At 44.8% G+C, this 15,906-nt stretch overlaps 1 protein-coding gene and 1 non-coding gene across 2 annotated transcripts; one reads left to right on the top strand and one right to left on the bottom strand.

Moving 5' to 3' along the window:
* Positions 1–424: 424 nt before the first annotated feature.
* Positions 425–11,596, bottom strand: DUT (deoxyuridine triphosphatase). The gene is made up of 6 exons (XM_049782514.1): positions 11,433–11,596; positions 9,242–9,333; positions 7,457–7,501; positions 1,047–1,121; positions 844–914; positions 425–512 (listed from the first exon to the last, which is right to left on the bottom strand). Exons 1-6 carry the CDS (start codon positions 11,594–11,596, stop codon positions 456–458), a joined length of 504 nt encoding a protein of 167 aa, XP_049638471.1. The 3' UTR covers positions 425–455.
* On the top strand, positions 7,788–7,894 carry LOC126021701 (U6 spliceosomal RNA). The gene has a single exon (XR_007500191.1). It is a non-coding gene; the product is annotated as a U6 spliceosomal RNA (small nuclear RNA).
* Positions 11,597–15,906: the final 4,310 nt, after the last annotated feature.

Raw genomic sequence — 15,906 nt, 5'->3', positions numbered from 1 at the left:
CTTCAACCTCTCCCCACCACCACACCTGACTCTGCAAAAGCCCCTCACCAATGAAAACAGCTTTTATATTTATCTTCTTGTTCTGTTTATTCATTAGTCTTTTATTTCAATTTGTGCCAGAATTTATACCTGTGTGTGTGGGGAAATCACCCGATGAAAGGCACTGCTAATGTCTTACACATAAAATGAAACAAAATGTAAAAAATCAGTTTCTGAATGGTAGCATTTATAAAAGTAAATTTCAGTAGGAGGGTTCTGTGACAGAGACATATGATCAAACCCTAGAATTCTTGTGACTCCAAAGGTCCTGAGAGCTTATGCTCTCATTATTTATGAACCAAATAATTTTTCAGAAGTTGAAGCTTTTTTTATTAAAACTTACAGAAGATTAAAGACAACAGAAAGTTTATACAAAAACACTTTATTATTTTTAACAACTACAAAAATATTCACATTTAATTCTTTCCAGTGGAACCAAAACCTCCTGAGCCTCTTTCTGTTGCTTCCAAAACCTTGAAGACATAAAAGGCACATCAGTATATTTCAAATCCTTATTCCATTCTATTTCTTAATTTCCAACACTTTTATTTTTGCCCTCCAATCACAAAACTCCATCTTAAAAATACTCCACAAAGGTTGAATAAGGAAATGATTAGCATTCGGCAGTATATTTAAATCAATCTTTGCTCAAATAATGGTTTATAATAATATATAAGCAATAGCTCTGAAAAAGCATTCTAAAACTATATGTAATAGTAAGATTAATCATAAATGCTACTTAGTTATGAAGCCCCAGATTATTGCCCTTAACTTTAAGACCTTTACTTAGCTTTTGAGACTTACTTGAACTTCTTCTATTTCTGGATAAAAAATGCGTTCGCAAATGAGCTGTGCGATTCGATCACCCTTTTTGACTTCCAAAGAAAAGAAAAAAAAGAGATTACTGGTGTTCTATTCTTTGTTATTTCAATAGGAACTAGAAGGATTATTTTCACTTGCACATACATACTCAAAACACTTTTATGTGAGTCCAATATTTAGCATACCTTCAAACGTTTCTTTGCCAAAATTAAATAGTACAACACCAACATTTCCTCTGTAGTCTTCGTCTATGACACCAGCTGAAGGGAAAAAAAAAAAGAACACCAACTTGTTGTATGCTAGGAAACATGATAGAGGTAGATGCCAGAATCATCCTTCCGTAGCACTAAGCCCTCTTTCCCTTCTATCCTGACAACTGAGTATGCATCTCTTGCTCCATTACTAGGTAAAGCCTCAAAATGAAGCCAAGTATTTATTATTAACACTACAGTGAGGATTTGTTCACAGCCTGTGACCCCGACCAGTGGGACCATTTACTACTCTGAACTGGGAAGAGATATTATTCAGGGGCAAGTCATCCTGAATGATTCTCCCAACCTGTCTACCTATCTGCTACATGTTTGCAAAACAGACTAGGAGAAAATTATGATTTGGGTTTGGAAGGTTTATCACGGTAGCAGTTTCCCATGAATACCCAGACTGAAATATAATTGAGTCATAAATAAAAATGTCAAAATGCCCGAAGATCTGCCATGGAGTAAGGCAGCACTGACACTGCTAAATGGCAGTCTAGCAAATATTGGAACATTCCATATTTTATTCCTTCTTATAAAATGAAGCGGAACATTTTCCTCCATATTCTCTCTTGCCTTTTGATTTCAACCACCACCTGTTCTTAAGATATCACATCAGTTTGGCAATGAACACAAAGTTATATAGAACTGTATAAAATTAAGCCCTCTCTGAAACTATCAACAGAATAGCAGCAAACCTTGGCAGGAATGAAACCTTAGTCAGGGGATTCTGCCATGACTTGACCTGGAGAACTATTTATTTTGAGCCCAAAAAGTTAATGTGTTTCCTTAAACCCAAGGACAGATAATATAGATAGGGCAGGAATTCTCATTGTCTTGATGAGACTGATGAGACAGGATTCACAAGTTGTAGTGTTTTAGAGCTGTGCAAACTTTACCACAATTTGAGAATGCATTTACCAGCCCCCACAAGAATCCCCTATTAGTAGTCACTCCAATTCACTCTGAAACTACCAATTTCTTTTTATACTTATCAATTCTTTGTTCTGTAAAATGCTGGTTTCACAGGGAGTACATGGGGTACCATGGTACCTCTAATCTCTTACTGAAAATTTCCCTCCTTAAAAAAAAGTGTATGTGTAAAATCATGAATTTAGCTCAATGGGTTCTAATACTGACTGGTGAAAAAAAAAAAAAACCAAACAATTCTTTAATTGGGGGGGGGGCGGATAACAATATCTAGCTGTGCTAGGGATTATCCTGGCTCTGCAGTCAGGGCTCTAAGTGCCATATGGAGTGCTGGACATTGAACCCAGATTTGGCCACATGCAAGGCAAGTGATTTCTACCTGATAACTCTACTCTCTCCAGCCCCTAAAAACAAAAAACAATTTTTTTTTTTGGTTTTTGGGCCACACCCGGCGGTGCTCAGGGGTTACTCCTGGCTGTCTGCTCAGAAATAGCTCCTGGCAGGCACGGGGGACCATATGGGACACCAGGATTCGAACCAACCACCTTTGGTCCTGGATTGACTGCTTGCAAGGCAAACGCCGATGTGCTATCTCTCCGGGCCCAAAAAACAATTTTTTAAGGAGGTTAACCATCCTCTTTCGGTTTTCTCACTGGAAAAAAAAAAAAAAAAACCCAAAAACTTTCTAACAGGGGAGTGATTCTTCTGAGTATTAAAAAAAAAAAAAAATGTAAGTTTTTCTAGTGGATCATAGAACTTTAAACAAAGTCCTGTGTTCTACAAATAAATTATCAGGGATAAGTAAAATAAAATTTAAGCACCTCTTTAAAAAGAATTAAATCTTTAAAAAAATTAATTTAAGAATGTTTTGTGTTCCCTCTTCTCTGTTGTTGCAATGGCCATGGGTTGCATACTTTATTTTATTTTCCTTGTTTGGGGGCGAGAACCAGCAGTGCACAGGGGTTGATCTTGACTGTAGTCAGGAATCACTCTTGGTGGTGCTCAGGGGATCAATCATATGGGATGCTGGGAATTGAACTTGAGTCAGCTATATCTAGGTCCTCGGTGGCGAACCTATGGCACGTGTTCCAGTGGTGGCAACACAAAGGCCTTGCAGCTGGCACGTGGGAAGAAGTCCACAATTAAGATATGCAGCGCAGCGGGAGGCGAGTGTGCCGGTGTCTGCTTTGCAGCTCACCTGGAAACAGGGCCGGACTGGCCACTGGGAGGACTGGGCATAGTGCGGCAGTTTGGGCACTCAGGCTCAAGAAGGTTAGCCATTACTGCTCTAGGTAATTATCATCTTAGGTTACCATAATTCTGGCTAAAATAAAAACTTCTACGTAAAATCCTCTAATATTAGTGTTTTATATTTTCCTCAAATGGACACCAGAATCAAGTATAAAGGTTTGTGTATTTGCCTTGCACATAGCCTACCCTGGCTCCAGCACTCATGGTTTAAGCACTGCTGGGTATAGCCCAACCCCAAATAAATAGATAGGTTATACATTGACTATTTCGAAGTCAATGTACCTATTGCATAGTTGACATTTTAATAGATGCTGCTAGGTAATTTTGAAAGGCTGGCATGTAATTCAAACTCTGACCACTGACATTTGAGAAAAACGATTACTGCATTTCCGGGAGCTGGTCAGATAGCACAATGGTAGGGCATTTGCCTTGCATGCTGTCAACCGGGACGAACCCAGGTTCGTTTTATGAGCATAGTTAGGAGTAATCCCTGAGCAGTGCCAGGTGTGGCCCAAAAACAAACAAACAAGAAGGACCGGAGGAGCGGCGGTGCAAGCGGTAGGGTTTGCCATGCACATGCTAACCTAGGACGGAACGCAGTTCAATCCACTGGTGTCCCATATGGTCCTCCAACCCAGGAGTGATTTCTGAGAGCATAGCCAGGAGTAACGCCTGAGTGTCACCGGGTGTGGCCCAAAAAGCAAAAAAGAAGGCAAACAATTTCCAACATCCCTTGTCAGAGATAACAAGTGGTACCACTTTAACTCTACACCAGGGATCTCAAACTCAATTTACCTTGGGGCCGCAGGAGGCAAAGTCAGGGTGATCCTTGAGTACAAAGTCAGTAGTAAGCCTTGAACATTGGGGGTGTGACCCAAACAACTAAAACAAAAAAAAAGATTCCTCTAGGGCAGGGCCACAAAATGTTGTACATAGGGCCGCAAACAGCCCGCGGGCTGTGAGTTTGAGACCCCTGCTCTACACGATATAAGGAATAACAAAAAGACATAGATCCTGACTCATGGTTGTATTTTTTCTAACAGTAAAGCTGGGTTTTTTCCTGTTTATCAGAGGTTCACAATGCACATCTGTATTTCATTCTATATATATTTCTTTTTAATATATTTGGATTTTTAACTATTTATTCTTTTAGGTTTCTGAGCCATAGAGATTGGGTCCAGCAGTGCCACAGAACCATATAGTGCCAGGAATCTGATTTAGGCCCCCCACATGTAAAGCACATGCTTTATTCTTTTGAGTTATCTCCTTAGACTCTCAGTGGTCCTCAAACTATGGCCCGCGCACCACATATTGTATTTGTATCTGTTTTGTTTCTTCATTGCAAAATAAGATATATGCAGTGTGCATAAGAATTCGTTCATAAGTTTTGTTTTCACTATAGTCAGACCCTCCAATGGTCTGAGGGACAGTGAACTGGCCCCCTGCTTAAAAAGTTTGAGGACCCCTGTTTTCCTATGATTGCAAGTACTTTATATTTTACTATAGATAGTATATTCTACCATTCAAAAAACACTACCTTTCTGTTTTGTTTTTCTGGGCCACACCTGGCGGCATTTAAGGGTTACTCCTGGCTCTGAGATCAGAGATCACCCCTGGCTCGGGGGACCATATGGGATGCCAGGAACCAAACAGGCTTCAGTCTTGGGTCAGCTGCATGCAAGGCAAACACCCTACCGCTGTACTACCACTCTGGCCCCAGCACTACCTTTTTATAAAGAATTTTGCAAAATATCTGGAATGTTCTATCATGAGTACCCAAATGAGTTAGTATCTTGACTTCTGAAAAGTTAAATGATTAACCCAGGTTTTATGCCTAGGACATAGACATGTAAAAGCATTTCACTAACCAAAAGAAAGGGAGTTATCTAAAGTCAATTCAAATTTATGGCAGGGCTGGAGAGATAGCGTGGAGATAGGGCATTTGCCTTGCATGCAGAAGGGCGGTGGTTTGGCATCCCATATGGTTCCCCAAATCTGCCAGGAGTTATTTCTGAGCGTAGAGCCAGGAGTAACCCCTGAACGCTGCCGGGTATGACCCAAAATCCGGAGACGATGAAAAAAAAAGGCAGAAAAAGATGTTCAATACTTTTTAACATAAATGATAGCGGTATGAAAAATGTCATAGTTCCAAATAAACTTGTTAATCATAGGTAATTTGACTTACGAAAATTCCAGTATTTATCCCTTTCTACATTCTTCATTAGAAAAGCAAAAAAAGTATTTTGAAGTTACCACTGGGAAAAAACATGCAGTGGAATTGGCAGTGATTAACTGACTTCAGGCAAAAGTTCTGTGTCAAGACTTTGTCAATGTCTTTTAATGGAAGCCTTAGTAAAAAACTCTTGACACCTTCCAGATATAAATTCTGAACGAAATCTTATAAATTCAACTTTGCTGACCTTATTTATAACCTGTGATTTCTAACTATATCCCCCTACTTTCTATGGTTTCCTTTCTAAAGGAAACCGTAAAAAAGCTGTGAATGGGGAGACAAGCATAAGGGCTGTTATTAAGGGAATAGAAGCAACTGAGCACTTGCAAGGTACAGTACTGACAGGAAACTCAGGGCCTTCCCATTGTGGAAGAAACTACTTCCCTAGTTTACCAAGCATGAAATGATTTCTTTCAGAGGTAAGGGGATTCTTACAACTTTTCTAGAATCTTTTGCTTAATTATGTGCTTAATAATTACTTAAAATACATTTTTTTTTTTTTTTTTGGTTTTTGGGCCACACCCGGTGACGCTCAGGGGTTACTCCTGGCTATGCGCTCAGAAGTCGCTCCTGGCTTGGGGGACCATATGGGACGCCGAGGGATCGAACCGCGGTCCGTCTCCTAGGCTAGCGCAGGTAAGGCTTACCTTACCTCCAGCGCCACCGCCCGGCCCCTAAAATACATTTTCTTAAATAACCATAAGCTTTTTATCACTTGCATTAATTTTTCTCCTAAAATAAACATATTTTTCACTCTGTAAGATGCACCTGACCATAAGACACAGTTTTTAAACAAGGAAAACAAGAAAAAAAAATATTCTAAAGCAAATAGTGCAACATGAGACGCTGGTAGCTTTGGAACAACCAGTGTGCCAGACTATTTACAATATGCTGGCCCACAGCTAGTTAAATACATTTACCTAATTTTTTATTACATCAGAAAATAAATCGGGGCTGGAGAGATAGCATGGAGGTAAGGCGTTTGCCTTTCATGCAGAAGGTCATTGGTTCGAATCCCGTCGTCCCATATGGTCCCCTGTGCCTGCCAAGAGCAATTTCTGAGCATGGAGCCAGGAGTAACCCCTGAGCACTGCCGGGTGTGACCCAAAAACCACAAAAAAAAAAAAAAAAAAGCCTTTTTTTAATATAAAAAAATCTCAGTAGCCATCTAAAACGTCTAACCTATATGTGAAGGTAAAAGTGTGTTAACCTGATTGCTCTTACTAAGTGCTATGTATGTGTAATAAAGGGGCATAACACTGTGGATAGAGGGTAGTTAGTATATGCTCTCCTCCCCTGCACTCAGGCTTCAGCTCTAGGCGGCATTTGTTCCATAAGACACATAGACATGGGGCCAGAGAGATGGCACAGATATAGGGTGTTTGCCTTGCATGCAGAAGGTAGGTGATTTGAATCTCAGTATCCCGTATGGTCCCTGAGCCTGGAGGGATTTCTGAGCAGTCAGGAGTAATCCTTGAGTGCTGCCAGGTGTGACCCAAAAACCAAAAAAAAAAAAAGAGAGAGACATACATAGACATTTCCCCCATCCTTTATTTGGGGGGGAGGGGGATGAGTGCATCTTATGGTACAAAAAATACGGTAATTTCTGGACTAAGTGCAAATAATTAAATGTTATTTTTTATCCTAAGCCAAAGCAAAAAGCTCACCTATGCAATATCCAGCTATGCCATTATGAAAATAACATCCCTATTTCACATTAATGTTCATGTGAAAATTAGAAATAATTAAAATACTAGAAAGTGAGATATAACTGTCATTTCAGAGATGGAAAATGTACAAAGACGCAAGATACAACAAAACTCATTTCCTTTTTAGAAGATAAAAATACAACCTATCATTGATAACTACCTTCAAAGCAAAGGCAAATACTTACAAATATTTTTAGATAAAAATATTGACATATTACCTCCAACATCTATGAAGTGTTTTGCAGCCAAGCCAGAACGAGGAGCTAAAAAACACGAAAGAAATGGTCTCTTTTAGGATGCATTGATAATCCTGGCTATTTTGACACAAAATTATATGGATATCACCATGATTCTATATTATTAAAAAAGAAATAGTTTAAGGATTAAGTTAAAACCAATTGAAACCCCTCCCGCAGGATGCCGCCAAGAGGAGGATTTGTAGTAGTGTGGTCATACATTGAACTGGGGCGAATTCAGGGATGTAAGAAGGCAACTTTGTCAATTATTTGCTCAAGCAGGACCATGGGAAGGAGATAAAGGAAGAGAACTGTGCTTGCTTCGGTAGCACATATACTAAAATTGGAATGATACAGAGAAGATTACCATGGCCTCTGCACAAGGACAACACAGAAATTCATGAAGAATTCCATCAAAAAAAAAAAAAAAGGAACATTAACTTTAAAGATGAGAGACCTGAGTGTTGCAACAGTAAATGGGGGGTTTGGAAAGGGTTATGGGGTGGAGACAGGCATAGACCTTATCAAACTATAGCAGAAGAAAGAGGGAGAGAGGAGGGAGAGGGAGGGGGAAAGGGAGGGGAAGGGAGAGGGAGAGAGTGTGTATGTTGTTTAGGAGGTAAGGAAAGAAAGGGTAGCAGGTGAAAGAGAGAGAGGAGAGAGAAAGAGTCTGTATGTATTGTTTTGGGGAAAAGGAAAGAGAGGGGGGATGGGGTGGTAGCAGGTCAGGCCATATCCAATGATGCTCAAGACTTATTCTTGGCTTCATGTTCAGGGGGTCACTCCTTAAGGGCTTGGAGGACCATACTGGGATTTGGGGGATTGATTCCACATCAGTCATGTACAAAACAAACGCCCTACCCACTGTACTACCTCTCCAGCGCAAATGACTTATGCCAGGACCAGTTGATTCACAATTCATTTTCTCATAACTCCATGTGAGGGATGTCCCAAGGAATCCTTTATGCCAAAGCACCCCATAATGAACATGGGAGGGAAAAGATGAGGTGGTCATCTTTGGGATCAGTCAGAAGTTTTTTTTTTATTCCGTGATATAAAATATTGAGTGCCATGACCCTCAGACTGCCTCTATTTCCTTTATGTAACAAAATCTAGTCATTTTCATTATCCTTTCAGAGAAGTTTGACAGAACAGTGGAGGAAGACATTGTTAAAAATCACCCATTTTTGTTTAAGTGTGGTTTGGAGCCACAAGTGATGGTGTTCAGAGATCAATCTTGATGTGGCCCAGAAGATGATACGGGCACCAAGGGTTACACCTAGCTCTGTACTTGAGAAGTATTCCTGGTGGGCTCAAGGGAACCACGTGGGATTCCAGGGATGAACCTGAACCTTGGGTTAGCTTGCTGTGTGCAAGGCAAGAGCCCTACTATCTCTCCAGGCCCCTCAAAAGGCCCATTTTTAATTTTTAATATTACTCAGCTGCAAGTAAAGATGAACTATTGTTGTTTGCATTGACTTGTAAGACAAGTAAGAAAGAGAAGAATACCAGATGATCTTGCTCATATAAATGTAACACAACAAGGGATGAGGTCATCAGCACTGGAAATAAACCCTGAGAATTGGTATGTACAATTGTGAGGTGCTGTGGAAGAAAAAACTTGGGATAACGGTAGACAAATCTTTATGCGATGGTAATGGATGAGGTGTAAAAGCATTTTAAGCATGAAATGATCATACATCATTCAAAGAAAATCACAAAATTTGAAGAGCATGAAAAATAAATACAGTGTCTTACATCACTTACCTACTCTTCCATAACACCCAGAAGGAAGGGCTATCTGAATGTCAGTTTTCACCAGGGCTTTCTCCATGGGAGGTACTGTATAATCATAGGCACTAGGAAGATAGCCAAATAACCAGTATTTAGGCATACATCATTTTTACATTTTCTTAATTTACAACCAAAAAACTTTTTAAATCACTCAAATGACAAAGGTTTCTATTCTACTATTTAAATGAGAGCTTTAGATTTCTTCAAAAACCTTGTTTGTTTTGAGACCACACTGCAATGTTTCAGTAACCCTGGTCTGCACTTGAGAATTCTCCTGGCTCAAAGCTCAGAGACCTTATGGGATACTGTGGATCAAAGGTCCAAGGTAAGCACCTTACCTGCTGCTTACTATCCTTAGAGGCCTTCTCCAGGACTTTTTTTTTTTTAAATAAAATAATTCCAACAAGCACTTTCCCCCGAACAAAATGTTGGAAAACTGAGGTACATATTAGTTTGTTGGGGCAGAAGTGTGAGCTTTTCAATGCTTGGCAAACATGGTAAGAAAAGATTTTTTAATAAGTATAGGGGTCGGAGAGGTCGCGCTAGAGGTAAGGTGTCTGCCTTGCAAGCGCTAGCCAAGGAAGGACCGGGGGCGGTTCGATCCCCCGGAGTCCCATATGGTCCCCCCGAGCCAGGGGCGAGCCAGGAGTAACCCCTGAGCATCAAACGGGTGTGGCCCCAAAAAACAAAAAACAAAACAAAAAAAAAAGTAAATAACGAGATGTTTAGTAACCGTTAATATTCAAGTCCAATTCACTCTGCCAACTCAATTTTAATCCCACAACAATCCTCTACTAACACTAAGAATACATGCAAAAAGTCGGGGGGGGGGGGTGTAGTGGGGATAGACAGGAGGAAGACTATGTGGGTTGTACCTAAGGTGTTGGCAGCTTACAAAGTGAGCAGACTGAGGCCACTGACTTTTCTGGGGAGGGAACTGATGGTGACTGTGAAGTGCGTTTCATTTAGTTGGTCGCCTGTGGTCACTGGGGAGATGCTTCGGTTGGTTACCTTAACTCAAGAGTCGACGTAGGACTCGCAACAGGCATTAACAAACAAATGTGAAGGATTTAAGTGAAGAGTCCTCATCTCCCTCGGTCTCCTTCCTACAAGGTTCTAAACACCGGGCCTCCCCTCCTCCGTACTAATGGGTGATCAGGGATCAGCCCGAGGCAAAGAATTCAGTTCTTCGGAAACTCTAGCAGCCGCTCAGAAAAGCTTTGGTACGAAGGAAAAGTGCTGTACAGACAAAAGCGGCTGCATTGCCGGCTCCTTGAGAGCCGGCCCTTTTCCAAGATTCCCCATCTCCAGAGTGAAGGAGGGACGACTGCAATTCCCTTCGTGCGACTGGACGGACTCTCAAGATGCTCGTTAGAGCCCCAACGGCTTTCAGTCCTCACTCCATGTTTTTCAGGGGGCCGGAGAGATGGCATGGAGGTAGTGTGTTTGCCTTGCGTGCAGAAGGACGGGGGTTCGAGTCCCCGCACCCCACATGTCCCCCGAGGCTACCAGGAGGGATTTCTGAGTGTAGAGCCAGGAGGAACCCCTGAGCGCTGCTGGGTGGGGCCCAAAAACAAAAACAAAAACAAAACAAACTAAATGTTTTTCAACTCAACCCGGGCTCCCAAAGCTACTGGGACCACACTCTTCCTCTCGTTGTTTTTCCTTCCTTCCTTCCTTCCTTCCACAGTCGGGGAGAGGCTTCTTATTCTTAGCTCCACGAAGGGGGCGATTTAAATAACGGGACATTTCCAGAGAGCAAGAGAGAGAATGAGAACACCCCAGCTGCTGGACCAACTCCCCGCGCCTCAAGATGCTCAAGTGGGAAGGGAAGGGACCTAGACTGGAGCGGAGCTGATAGGGAGCCTGCCTCGCGTCTGCGAGGTGGAGCGGGGCTGGATCGCCCGCACCCCAAAAGGGCCGCAGAAGACCCGCCGGGAGTGTCCTCTGGAAGTGGGCACCGCAGGCGGCTCTCGAGAAGGGTGCGCGCGAGCCCCGCGGCTTGACAGCTTGACAGGAGGGCGGGGTGTGTGCGTGTGTGTGTTTGTGTGTAAACGGGCGGAAGCCACGCGGGCCCCGTGGGGTGCCGGGCTCGGTCCCTTGGACGCGGGGGAGGGGGCAGGCGGGCCGGGCCGGGCCGGCCTCGGGTCCGAGCGCCACTCACCTGTAGAGGTCGTAGCCGGCGGCGCGCGGGGAGCCCTTGGCGGGGGCGGTGGCGCGGTCCGAGAGGCGCACGAAGCGCAGCCGGGGGGGCTCGGGCTCGGTGTCGGGGCGCTCCTCCTGGGGCCGCGCGCGCTTGCTGGGGGACGGGGTGCTGGCCGCTGGCATGGCTGGCCGACGGGGACACAGACAGACGGGCGACGGGGCGCAATGAGCCGCCGAGCGGGATCCAAGCCCAATCCAATTTCCCGCGCGCCGCCGGGCGGACTCACGGCGGCCTCTCCCGAGGGGAGGCTCACTCTCCGGGGGGGAGCTTCGGGCGCGTTCCCCCCGAAAAAGACACGGCCGAGGCCTCGCGAGCGTCCCCGCGACGGCCGCTGCTTGGAGCGAGCGAGCGTTTGGCGCGGGGGGTGGTGGTCATGGCGGGGGGCGACGGGACGGCTCGGGTCGTCGCCCCCCCGCCACGCACCCAAAATGGACTCGCTCCCGCGCCCACGCCGGAGCTGCGCGCGCAGACCCGGAAGCGTCCCCCTTTTGGCGTTCCCGCGTGCCCGGAGGCGCCTCCCGCAACTCTCGCGAGAACTAAAACGAGACCAAGCCCGCCTCTCTCACCGGTTGAACACTCGCCCGCTCCCGCGCAAAAGCTGCGCGCGTACACCCGGAAGCTGCCCTTTAGCGAGCAGTTCCCGCCGCCCCGGAGGCGCCGCCCAGAACTCCCGCGAGAACTGAAACGAGAACGAGAACGCGTTCGCCTCGCTCACATCCCTCCCGCCTCACCGGCGGAACACTCACTCGCCCTCGCCCGCTCCCGCGCGGAACAGAAGCTGCGCGCGCAGACCCGGAAGCTTGCCCGTTCCCGCCGGGGTCCTGCCCGACTCTCGCGAGAACAAAAACGAGAACGGGAACGTGCCCACCAGCCGAGCACCGCTTTCTTTCCTTCCATTCATCCACTGATCCATCCACCCATTCACCTACTATCTATCTAATCTTTCCTCTTCTTTCTTTTTCATCTTTCTTTTCTTTCTTTTTCCTCCTGACCTGGCTGAGAACGTTCCCACGCGGCTCTCGGAGAAGCGCCGCGCGCTCCCGCCGTCCGCGAGCGGGCGAAAGAGGGTGGAAAGACAGCAGCCCCGCCTCGGGGAAAAGCGGAGCAGCGCCATGGTCCCCCTCGGGAGACTAGAGCGCGCTCCCCCGCGCTGCCGGGACCGGTGACCCGGAAGTAGGAAGGGGCGCCGGTGACCCGGAAGTCGTGGCGGCCGCCGCCGCTGCCGGAGGAGAAGGAGCGCGGAGGCCCCAGAACCGCCCCGCGAGGCGCCTCGGCTGGCCTTGGAGCCCCTGCCCCGGACGCCTCTTTCTTCCCTTCCTTCCTTTCTCTCTTTCTTTCCATTCATTCACTGATCATTCACCTATTATCTATCTAATTAATCTTTCTTTCCTCTTTTTCATCTTTTCTTTTTCTTCCTTCCACTTCCTTTTCTTTCCTTTCTCATCTTTCGTCTCTTTTTCTTTTCCTCCTTCCTTCCTCTTTCTCCTTTCTTTCCTTCCATTCATCCACTATTAACCTATTATCTATCTAATGAATCGTTCTTTCCTCTTTGTTTTTCATCTTTTTTCTTCCTTCCCCTTCCTTCCTTTTCTTTACTTTCTTTTCCTCTTTTTCTTCTTTCATCTCTTCTTTCCTCCTTCCTCTCCTTTCCTTCTATTCATTCACTGATCTATCCATCCATTCACCTATTATCAATCTAATTAATCTTTCCTCTTTTTCCTCTTTCCCCTTCTTTTCCTTTCTTTTCTCTTTTTCTTCTTGTGTCTCTTTTCCTCCTTCCTTCCTTTCTCCTTTCCTTCCATTCATTCACTGATCTATCCATCCATTCACCTATCATCTAATTAATCTTTCTTTCCTCTTTCTTTTTCATCTCTTCCTTCCCCTTCCTTCCTTTCCTTTCTCTTTTTCTTCTTTCGTCTCCTTTTTCTTTTCCGACTTCCTCTCCTTTTTTTCCTTCCATTCATTGTTCATCCATCCATTCTCCTTTAATTAATCTTTCTTTCCTCTTTTTCAGCTTTCTTTTCTTTCTTCTTCCCCTTCTTCCATCCTTCCTTTTTAATTTTCCTCCTTCCTTTCTCCTTTATTTCCTTCCATTCATTCACTGATCTACCCATCCATCCATTCACTTATTATCTATCTAATCTTTCTTTCCTCTTCTTTTTCATCTTTCTTTTTAATCCGTCCCCTTCCTTTCCTTTCTTTTCTTTTCCTCCTTCCTTCCTCTCTTTCTCCTTTTTTCTTTCTTTCCATTCATCACTGATCCATCCATCCATTCACCTATTATCTAATTAATCTTTTTCTCTTCTTTCTTTTTCATCTTTTTCTTCCTTTCCCTTCCTTATTCCTTCCTTCCCTTCCTTTTTTTCCTTTCTTTTCCTCCTTCCTTCCTCTCCTTTTTATCTCTTTACATTCACTGATCCTTCCATTCACCTATTATCTAATTAATCTTTTTTCTTTTTCATCTTTTCTTCTTTTTCTTCCTTCCCCTTTCCCTTCTTTCTTCCTTCCTTTTCTTTCCTTTCTTTTTCTTTTCTTCTTTCATTCCTCTTTCTCCTCTCCTTTCTTTCGTTCCCTTTCTCTTTCCTCCCTCCCTCTCTCCTTTTTTTCTTCCTCCCTCTCCCTTTCTTCCCTTCCATTCATTCACTAATCTATCCATCCATTCACCTCTATCATCTACCTAATTAATCTTTCCTCTTTCTCTTCTTTCTTTTCTTTCCCCTGCCCACCGTTCCCTAGCGTCCCAGACCGAGCGTGGGCCCTGCAGGCCCTCCTCTACCTGGAGCAGCCGCGCTCGTGGCCATGGCTACGCCTTCGCCTTCCCTCCCTCCCTCCTTCCTTCCCCGGCGCGTGACCCGGTAGCTCCGCGCAGCCGCCCGAGAGAAGCCCCCCCCCCCCCCGCCAGCCGAGGATGCTGCCGCAGGCATCCGATCCGGCCTCCCTGGGCGAGGGCACTCGGAGATGCTGCAGAGGCGAGGAGAGGGCCATGCCCAGCCCTTCCCAGGAGACTGCTGGCGCCCACCCGGAGCAACCCCAAACTCTCAAAGCCAAATCGGGCGGGATGCATTTTGACCCTAGAAGCAGAAGCTGATGGGTTTTTATTTTATTTTATTCTTATTTATTTTCTTGTTTGTTTTTGAGTCACACGGCGCCACTCAGGTTACTCCTGGCTCCGCGCTCAGAAATCGCTCCTGGCAGGCTCGCAGGATCCTATGGGATGCCGGGATTCGAACCCACGCCGGTCCTGGGTCTGCTGCTTGCAAAGCAAACGCCCTACCGCTGTGCTATCGCTCTAGCCCAGAAGTGTGTGTGTTTAAGTTAAAAAGGAACAATAATGTCAGAAGCTGGTTGTGTGTGTTTCTGTGTGTGTCTCTGTCTTAAGGAAAATATGACCAAAAAATGTTAGCCCCCCTCCCCACTTCCCCCGTAGGGGAGTTACCAGGTTCCTTGCACTGCCTTTCCTCGTGGCTTTCTTTTCAGTGGGCGTCCCCCATCAATGTTTAGTCAAGTTCTGCGGAATGAAGCTCTGGGTCAGGGGTCCTCAAACTTTTTAAACAGGGGACCAGTTCACTGTCCTTCAGACTGTTGGAGGGCCAGATTATAGTAAAAACAAAAATTACCAACGAATTTCTACGCACACTGCATATATCTTATTTAGAAGTGAAGAAACAAAATGGGAAGAAATACAGTATGTGGCCCGCGGGCCGTAGTTTGAAGACCCCTGCCTGGGTTATGCTTTTAATTGACACTTCATCCTGCTTCGGTTTATGCTCCTTATGAGTCGCCTCTTGGCTTCCCTCAAGAACAGCTGTCCTGTGTTTTACCCATTTTTCAAAACAGGAATCCGTTTTGGGTTTTTTTAACTCCACTTTTGCTACCCTGGATCCTTCATCCATGTACCTGTTTTCCAGTTCGTGGCCTCCAGGCTCCTATGAAAATACTCGCTGTGCAGCTGGAAGTCCTCGACCTTAATTGCTGGGAGCCTGGTGCAGAATATGCTCCGTAACTAGTCCTTAGAGACCTCCTGGCTTCTCTCTGGCCCTGTACAGAATCACTTCTCAGTGGCTTTTGTTCACTCCTTTAATTATTAAAGGTTTTTGTTGTTGCTGCTGTTGGCTATGTCGTCATTTTATTTTTTTCAAGCTTACAAAACAGTTTCTCAGTGTTTCCATTAGCACTGTCTCAATTGCCAGAAGCAGTTCTTAAAATGTTTTATTAAATTGAATCTCCTGTTTCTAAATTACATGTTGCAGGGTTTCTTTTTGTTGTTTGTTTTGTTTTGTTTTTGGTTTTTCGGGCCACACCCGTTAGATGCTCAGGGGTTACTCCTGGCTAAGCGCTCAGAAATTGCCCCTGGCTTGTGGGGGACCATGTGGGATGCTGGGGGATCAAACCGCAGCCCTTCCTTGGCTAGCGCTTGCAAGGCAGACACCTT

Source organism: Suncus etruscus, chromosome 10 (genome assembly GCF_024139225.1).
Source record: "Suncus etruscus isolate mSunEtr1 chromosome 10, mSunEtr1.pri.cur, whole genome shotgun sequence".
In the NCBI taxonomy this organism is placed as follows: Eukaryota; Metazoa; Chordata; class Mammalia; order Eulipotyphla; family Soricidae; genus Suncus; species Suncus etruscus.
Note: the sequence above shows the minus strand (reverse complement) of the source record. Positions and strands in the feature narration are given on the sequence as shown.

Bases quoted from the DNA above. Each gene is read 5' to 3' on its own strand.
- DUT (XM_049782514.1), bottom strand. From the start codon at position 11,596: ATGCCAGCGGCCAGCACCCCGTCCCCCAGCAAGCGCGCGCGGCCCCAG. The intron at 1,122-7,456 runs GTAATATGTCAA...TTTTCCCTTCAG, and splicing joins ACACTTCATAGATGTTGGAG to CTGGTGTCATAGACGAAGAC. The intron at 513-843 runs GTAAGTCTCAAA...TATGTCTTCAAG, and splicing joins CAGAAATAGAAGAAGTTCAA to GTTTTGGAAGCAACAGAAAG.